The sequence below is a fragment of the Salvia hispanica genome, chromosome 5 (genome assembly GCF_029641045.1).
Source record: "Salvia hispanica isolate PSC_SH4W2 chromosome 5, Shi_PSC_v1, whole genome shotgun sequence".
In the NCBI taxonomy this organism is placed as follows: Eukaryota; Viridiplantae; Streptophyta; class Magnoliopsida; order Lamiales; family Lamiaceae; genus Salvia; species Salvia hispanica.
The window spans coordinates 12388969-12397827 of NC_142696.1; the positions used below are offsets into that span (position 1 = coordinate 12388969).

Consider the following 8859-nt stretch of genomic DNA (forward strand, 5'->3'; position numbering starts at 1 on the left):
ACAATGAAATCATTAATGTACATATCAGCCAATATAGTTTTGTTGACATATAAACAAGATTTAGTATACAAAGGGTGGGTCAGAAATTGTAACAAGAATGTGGGAAGTTAGAGATAATATATAAGTATAACTAGCTATGTTGTTGCTCACCTAGCCATGACCAAACTATATCCTCAAAGGCAGATTTTATATTTTGTCCTAGCAAATGCTGATAGTCCATCAAATTACCACTAGATTTTTTCATCTCCACTAAATGGTATGAGGGGCCAATTTCATAGATCTCTACATCAATGGACAATTCATATTTCACACACCCCTCTAGCTTGAACGACCCTCGCTCCTTCTTCGTCAGTTTGAACCCCGAGTGGCGTGCAACATCCTCAAGCTTTGACACGATACAAGCAACCGTGCTTGTTGTTGTGAACCGGGCATCCTCCTTCTCGTCCTGACTCACAAACAAACTTGACAAGTCTAATCCGCTCGAGAGAGAAATGATGTCAAATGCATTCAGATTATCCGGCCTTGCAAGCTCCATAACATCGAGTTCTAAGGGTATCGTAACAATACTATCCATGTTCGCCTCGTTTGCCACCGGATGTGTGGGAGTCAAGCCTTTCTTGAACCACGGATGTTCCATGATTCTTGCAATGGAAATCCTAGTTTTGGGATTTGGATCAAGAATCTTAGATAACAACCTCTTTACTTCAGAAGAGAACCAAGTAGGGCATTTGTAAATACCTTTAGCTATCTTCCTATACATATCCATAAGATTTCTACAATGGAACGGAAGATGGCCCGCGAGCATCACAAATAGTATCACACCGCATGACCAGATGTCGGATTTGGCCCCATCATACCCTTTTCGGCTTATAACCTCAGGAGAAACATACGCAGGAGTCCCACACGTCGTGTGAAGTAAACCATCCTGTCGTTTAGACTCTGCGAGCGTACTTAAACCAAAATCCGACACCTTCAAGTTCCCATCTTCGTCTAGAAGAAGATTCTCGGGTTTTAAATCACGGTGATAGACGCCTCTGTTGTGGCAAAAATCAACAGCACAAATCAATTGCCGGAAGTATGTCCTCGCGGTTTCTTCCTTAAATCGCCTTTTGATAATCCTCTTGAAAAGCTCACCGCCTTTCGCATATTCCATCACAAAGTATATCTTGGTTTTGGTGGCCATTACTTCCTCAAGATGCATTATGTTTTTGTGCCTTACCATATTCATGATAGATATCTCACGTTTGATCTGATTAATGAGCTCAACTTTCACTATTTTTTGTTTATCAATAACCTTGATCGCCACACTCTGTCCTGTTCTAACATTCCTACCATGGTAAACTTTTGCGAAAGCGCCTTGACCTAACATCCTCCCTACTTCATATTTCTTCATCAATATGTTCTCCTTCGTCTCCATACGCTAGATACGAAACTGCAGTATGATTCCCGCAGTTTCGTTTCCTCTCTTGTTCAAACAGCCGACATGAACGACTCAACAAGAATACACATCTTTCAGCATTCCAAGAGAGTTTGGGTATCGATGGAGACTAAGGAGAACCTCTACATCATAATAGATTAAGTAAAAGGCTATTAGTATGTGAAGCCACACTTACACACAACTTTCTTTCGTAACATGCAAAAAAGGGTGCGATCCATTGCTAACTTTCCTTAAATTGCTAACTTGCTAATTCATCAACGCAGTATATTAAAAATGTCAACATGACGACATTGATATGTCAACACAAATTTAAATGACATACTTATGTTTTTGTGTTGAGATTTAAATATTGACGTCAACCCAAAGACGTAAGTATGTCAACTGAATTTGTGTTGACATATTAATGTCATCGTGTTGACATTCTTAATACACGGTATTGATGAGTTAGCAAGTTAGCAATTTAAGAAGAGTTAACAATTGATCATATGAATTGTTGAAGTCACCTTATTCATTCATCTCAAAAAATATTTGACATATTCAATAGTAAACATAAAACCTCAGTCAAGGATTTTTCAAATTCAAAACACATAAATCATCATTATGCAGAATATATTGTATACTTGATCTTTTGCTAATCCATTGAACGCACATTTAGTCTCAAATACAATATATTTGCAAAAACATATATCTATCAACAAAAAATAGTCTGACCAAATTAAACATAATTAATCATAAGGGACGCACCCTTGTTAATATCTAACGCAAGATGAAAAAATGTCCTGAGAAATAATGCAGCATTTTTAGAAAAAATGTCATATTCATGCAATAATCCTAAAATTTCTATTCATTCAAAAAGATGTTTGCAGTAATCTTAAATGGAAGAAAACATAAAATGAGGTTGTTGTGAAATGCAATGGAGATCGTACCTTGATGAAGATCGAAGCAGAGAGAGCTTCGGGTCGGTTGGATCCAAAGCCACAGAGAGGAATGCTGAGGTGACCACTTTTTTTTCTTGTTGGTATAAATATGGACGAATACAAACTAGCTATTTAAGGAATGTGTTTATGTTTCGTGCATGTAGTAAAATCTCAAGTATTTCAAATAATATTTACTTTTATAATTAATAGTACTATTGAATATCTACTTATGACATAATAAATAATTTTCCTACGATGTTCAAACTCAAGATCACACATTCTTGTATCAACATAATATTTCCTATCCTACATTTATTAATGACGTGAAGGAAATATTCCATTTTTCTCTTAGATCTTATATATTTTTGTTATGTTTATAAAGTCATAAACGTTTATTTCCTTTCGCTGGATTAGAATTAGAATCAAAATAAAAACAGAGCTAGGAAATAAGTTGAGGAGCTTTTTAAATCGGGTAAAACTGTCACGATAATCCACACGGACCGGGTAAACTCGTCACGACAATATACCCCAGTGAGTCAGGTGAGTTGTGCGAAATTGTCCATAGCCTCGTACCTAAACGAATGACTCTTGTCACCAGTTTTACCCAATATTGTAAGCATTCCACGAAAACCTTTCTATATGAGGGGATTCTGGACTGTGGGCATTATTCAATATATGAAAATACTCATACAAACATATTTAAAATACAAGGAAGAATAGGAATTAGAAGGGATAAGAAGATTCAACCTATGAACTTCATCATCACAGGGACAAACTAGCACTGACCACTGAAGATGGTCATGATATCTATGGTTCAAATTATTTGTTGTGTAACTTACATTATATAGACACGGGCAACGCTGAAAACGTGCCAAAAATGTTCTGTGTCAGAATGAATTAAAGTTACATTAGGAACAATACGTGATTTGATACCCCAGATATGGTTGGAGCAATGTCTTCTGTATCTAGGACCATTGCATTTATTATAATGACTTAGTTTCATCACAACTTAAAATAACCTTTTCAATTAATAAATGATTAAAAAATTAGTATAAATTCAGTTGCATTCAAAATGTATTATGACCAAGAAACTGAGATTGCAAATAACTCAAGCAAGAGAAGAATGAGATACCAGATATGTCACACAGAAAAATCCCAAGAAACACCCAACATAGTAATAGAAAAAAATAGTAGACTCCAAACAACGTGAGGCACTAAGATGGTGCAGTCTTTTTCTTGGTAGGAATTGGCACTTGAATAAACCCAAATTTCTTCCTCTGAATGAAGTATTGCTTATGCACACTCCCTTGTCCTCCATCGTCACTCTTATTCGGATGTAGAATAAGCCTGCTCTGTTCCCTCAGCATTTGGCTCAACGACACATGATGCCTCTCCGTCATCACTTCGTCCTCCACCACCACCTTCCTGCTGCTACTCAGCACGTCCGCCATCGACCTCATCTCCTTCTTCTCCTTCCTCTCCCCTCCCCCGCGCGAGTTCCTCAGCTTCAACTTGGCAAAGCCACGCTGCACATGTGTCCTTGAGAATCTATCCTCTATTGAGAACTCCGAGGATTTGCCCTCATCCTCGGATTTCTCAATGCTGGCTTGCTTGGCCTTCTGAGACAGGGCTTTGTATTCCTCGAAGGAGAGTGTGATCCCATCGCTGGCGTTGGTTTGGACGAGGGCGATGGCCTCTACAGCCTTGGCGGCGTCCTCCATCTTCTTGGCGGCATTGAGCCTCATCTCGGCCATTCGGATGCAATCCTTTGTGCGCTCTATCTCCGCCATCGCCTCCATCACCTCGTACCTTGAGGCCTCCGTCATCTTCTTGAACTGCTCGGCCTCGAACGTGATGGCCTGTTCGTGGTTCGACAGGGTTAGATGATGATTCTGTTGCTCTTGCATTTGCATCATGTTTGCCCTGTGAAGCAAAATTTTATCTTTTCTTAGATTCTTGTTGAGGGACTCAACAGAGGCTTGAATTGCAGCGAGATCAACCGACGTTTTGCTCAGGTTCAGCTTTGCTTGGTTGAGCTCGCGGAACATGAGCCCGGGCGAGGGCCACGTCGGGTTCTCGTCGATGAAGGAGGAGAACTCCGGGATGAGATTCAGTTTGAGGTCTTGGACGAATCTTTTGGCTGCCTCGAGCTCATTCAAGACGCTCAGTGTTTGTTTTTCTTTCATTATAAGATCCCTCTCCAGTTGAACCGCCTGTTCCTCGATCTTCTCTGCATTGAACCCCTCGTTCTTGTGCTGCAACCATCACAAAAATTGTCGGTCAGTCAATGTCCCACTTCGGCCATAAGAGCAATCATTATGAGGTTTATAGACTAAATAGCAGGCTAGTCTTAATAGGATAAGTTCTCATATTTGGCATGAAACATTGGTGCTTTTGGCCAGAACCAGAAATATAAATAAGCTGGTGCTGCTGAAATATTAAAATTATTTTAAAATTTAATAATATTCATTTTTAAAAATATATAATAGTATCAGAATATTAATTTTGCATATAACCTTTTTACAAAAGTCAGAGAATAACATTTTCTCAAGTGAAATTATAAGCCAAAATTCCAAGACACCCTGATAACAAAATTTTTGATAATTATTCACCATAAAATTATAAAAATTATAAATTTTTAAAATTATTTCTTCTTCCGTCCACAAAAAATTGTCTCTTTTGTGGACGGAACAAGTTTTAATGAGAAATTTGATAAAGTAAGAGAGAAGGAGAAAAAAGTGCGAAGTAAGAGAGATATGAAGAAAAAGTCGATAAAGTATGAGAGAAATGAGAAAAAATGGGTAAAGCATGAGAAAGAGACTTTCCATTTATAAAAATGGGACTGTTTTTTGTAAACATTTCAAAATGTCAAAATATGACTATTTTTCATGGACGGGGAGTACTATTTTCTTGTATGAAACCATATCCCTAAATGCTTACTCTCATTAGCAATTAATATAAAAAAAATTAAAAAATAAAGTATACAAATCCAAAATAAAGAGAACACCATCTAATACACAAATAATTAATACATAAATTGATTATATGAGGAACTAAATTCATACGCCACGCAAAATTGATACATTAATTAGAACTTAAAAATTGATAGTATAGTTTTATAGGTGGAAAAAAGAAATAAATATATGACTAGAGTTATAAAACTAATTATAGTACTATTACTTCTTGGGGATTAAATGATAATTGCCAATAAATGAGTCATAACCTGTCAATATAAAAAATAAAAAATAAAACAGCGAGAGACCCTAGGCGGTCAGGAATTAAATCGGAGTTATATTAAATAGCTTCTACTCCACTTAATACAAATGGCCCAATTAAATTTATTATGCATTCCAGCCCAACATCAAAACCTAAGCCCTTAACTTCATCTTCTTCCTTAGGAACTCAACAGATTCTGCAACTGGTCGGGCGGCGCGCCCTTACAATTTCCGGTGGTACTGGTGATCAGGAACCAGCAAGCCCCCGCTCCAGCGAGGGCTTGGCCTATGCTGGTTCCGCCACTGGGTGCTTTTATTGAGAGCCTGAACAACTCGGAGTGGTGGCCGACATGGGCGGACCCAAAGTGTAAGGGGGAGGGGCTTAAACCTTCAATGAAATATTTTTATAAACTTTTTTCTATTATTTTTTTTGAAATTCAGTCAAGTTTGGTGTAAGTTATAATGTAAAAGCTCTTAGGTTAAAATAAGATTTAGAAATCCCAGCCCCTATGAATGATTATTTATGCGTCCGCCCCGGATGGCCGACAAAGAACTCACCGTGACCAACGAGCACGTTTGGGGCCGACTCGAAGTGTTGTCCCATTGAGTCAGTCACAAGGTCGGGACCTACTTACCATTTATTACTCCATGAAACATTTTTTTGGCATGAGATAAATGTTTCATGAAATTTTATGTAGTGTCGTGAGTTACTTTCATTGTGTTATTTTCATTTAGTAAGAGAGGACAAAATAGATTTAGTGTTATTTTCATTTTATGAAATATTTTATTTTTAATGGAATAATCAAAAGAAAGAAAGTATTTCATTTTTAATGGAACAAAGAGTACAGGATTAACTCATTCAAATCCTACGCAAACACTTCAAACTTAAAACTAACATTGTAGCAGAAGAAACAAGAAAGAAGCGAAGCAATTACACTGGGAAGATCAACTAAGTGAGGAGGGATCCACGGGCCGCTGCCGCCGAAGTGGTCGACAGCCTCCTTGACGGACTCGAACGGCGGAGAAGTGTCGATTTCCACCCGGGGGTCGATGATCTTTTTGGTATCGGCGGCTTCAGCCATATATACGGAATGTGTTTTGAGTGAGGAACTTGGAATTCAGAGAAATAGAATGTTCGTTAACAAGTGCGGCTATATATGGAGAAAGAGGCGATTATTGGGATTGGAATTGTAGTAAATGAGCATAATTGCAATCATGGTGTTTTGGGGTAAAACAAGGGACCATGTATAAAGATAAGAAAATTTATGGGATTCTATTTCCATATTATACTGAGCTGTATAGTACATTGGATTAAAGTAAATCCTGATTAAAAAGAGAAACTTTGGACCATTTGCTTTTAGACTTGTAGAATAAGAGAGAGAGAGTGCGTGCTCAGTGCTCACGTGTACTAGCATGTAGTATTGTGCTTCGCCTTCGTCCAAAAGATTATTGAGACCGTTGATTACAGACAACAATTCAGTTCAATTGCATATTCTCTTGCATATTCTCTCAATCCCGTAAAAAAATTTTTTTTTTTTTTATGTCGTCCCATTAAAAATAAAATACACTATGTTCCATTAGAAATGAAACGTTTTCTTTTTTTGATTGTGTCATTAGAAATGAAACGTTTCTTGAAATAGAAACAACACTATATCTATTTTGATTATTTCATCTCTCAGTCCCGTTAAAATTAAACTTTTTTTTATGTCGTCCCATTAAAAATAAAATACCCTATGTTCCATTAGAAATTAAACGTTTTCTTTTTTTGGTTGTGTCATTAGAAATGAAACGTTTCTTGAAATATAAAAAACACTATCTCTATTTTTTCATCTCTCTTACTTTACTCACAAAACAACACAACATAAAAGTTCGTGCTAAAAACCAAATATTTCATATTTATTAGGACGGAGGGAGTATTTTGTAAACTATAAACAACACTACCTCTACTTTTCATCCCTCTTACTTTATTATTCCCTCCGTCCCACAAATAATGTCACACTTGTGGGACGGCACGAGATTTTAGGAGGTTTTATTTTGTGTGTTAAATGAGAAGAGAAAATATAATTTTTATATTCATGTGAGAGAAAACATTTTCCAAAAAGGGAAATGTAACATCTTTTGTGGAACAAACTAAAAAGGAAAGTATGACATCTTTTGTAGGACGGAGGGAGTATCTCTTTATTAAGTCAAAAAAACACTACTTAAAATATCATGTTGAAGATCAAATGTTTCATACTTAATGGAACGAAGAGAGTATGTCCTAACTCCAAAATGCTACTTCCTCCGTCCGCGAATAAGAGTCTCGGTTCACTTTTTCCATAAATGGTAATAGGGTCCCACCTTCCACTAACTCATTTCACTCACATTTAATTTAAAACTAATATATATAAGTGAGACCCCTATTCCACTAATTTTTTTCCATCCACTTTTCTTAACATTTCTTAAAACTCATGTCACTCATGAATAAGACTCCTAACGGCGGACGGAGGGAGTATTATGATTATACATGCCTTCACATATAGTCTCAATATTTCAGCAAATGTTTTATATTTAATGGGACGTGTATTTCTAGCACTAATTGCATAAAGACACAATGACGATCCCCAACTCAGGTGCGCCTCCAGATTTGTATTGTTATGAATTTCAATTTTACATTTGGTTGGAGTTTAAATAATGAATAGTGCAAACTAATAGGAGAGATGAATAGCTAGAAGGATGATCACATGTGTCTGTGGCCTGGAAGCTGATGCGGAAAAAATGAGAATGATGGCATGGCAAGGAGTGTCGTGACTAGAGAGATGGAGAGAGGTATACATTGCAGGTGGCCAAAAATCCTTTTTTTTTTCTTTCTATTTTTGTAGATTTTACAAAATTAGTCCACGTTCCATTTATAGAAAAATTTTGCATAGCTCATTCCTGCACATCATCTTATTTACAAATTAAATCATTTGAGCTTACAACTAAATACTACTGATAATATATATCCTACAATCTATTAATATTATTTTGGTAACTTTTATATTTTTTTCTCTTTCGCTTATTAATTTCGCATTAAAATTTGTACATCAATCACAAAGAGTATATTTTAGAGGAAAAATGAAAAATTATGTTAGTTTCAATAAATAGAAAGGAACCATATGTCATGACACACGCAATGTAACAGCCCGGCATTTCTAGGGTATAATAAATACGGCGACTGTTAACTAGGCGAACTTAAAGCGACAAAAATGTAGACTAGGGTTTCATTTAAAGAGATTTGACCAAGCATTTAATGAAGTATCAAGACAAA

General features: G+C 36.6%; 2 protein-coding genes across 3 annotated transcripts; both read right to left on the reverse strand.

Moving 5' to 3' along the window:
- On the reverse strand, positions 1 to 2434 carry LOC125190199 (CBL-interacting protein kinase 2-like). The gene is made up of 2 exons (XM_048087423.2): positions 2365 to 2434; positions 1 to 1560 (listed from the first exon to the last, which is right to left on the reverse strand). The coding sequence occupies exon 2, from the start codon at positions 1415 to 1417 to the stop codon at positions 131 to 133; it is 1287 nt and encodes a 428-aa protein (XP_047943380.2). The 5' UTR covers positions 1418 to 1560; positions 2365 to 2434; the 3' UTR covers positions 1 to 130.
- A 1018-nt stretch (positions 2435 to 3452) lies between these two features.
- Positions 3453 to 6766, reverse strand: LOC125187369 (WEB family protein At2g40480-like). 2 transcript variants are annotated; one of them, XM_048083952.2, is made up of 3 exons: positions 6506 to 6766; positions 4360 to 4610; positions 3453 to 4278 (listed from the first exon to the last, which is right to left on the reverse strand). In XM_048083952.2, the coding sequence occupies exons 1-3, from the start codon at positions 6650 to 6652 to the stop codon at positions 3570 to 3572; spliced, it is 1107 nt and encodes a 368-aa protein (XP_047939909.1). In that variant the 5' UTR covers positions 6653 to 6766; the 3' UTR covers positions 3453 to 3569. The 2 variants fall into 2 exon arrangements, with proteins under 2 accessions (XP_047939909.1, XP_047939908.1); XM_048083951.2 differs by having other exon boundaries at positions 3453 to 4610.
- Positions 6767 to 8859: the final 2093 nt, after the last annotated feature.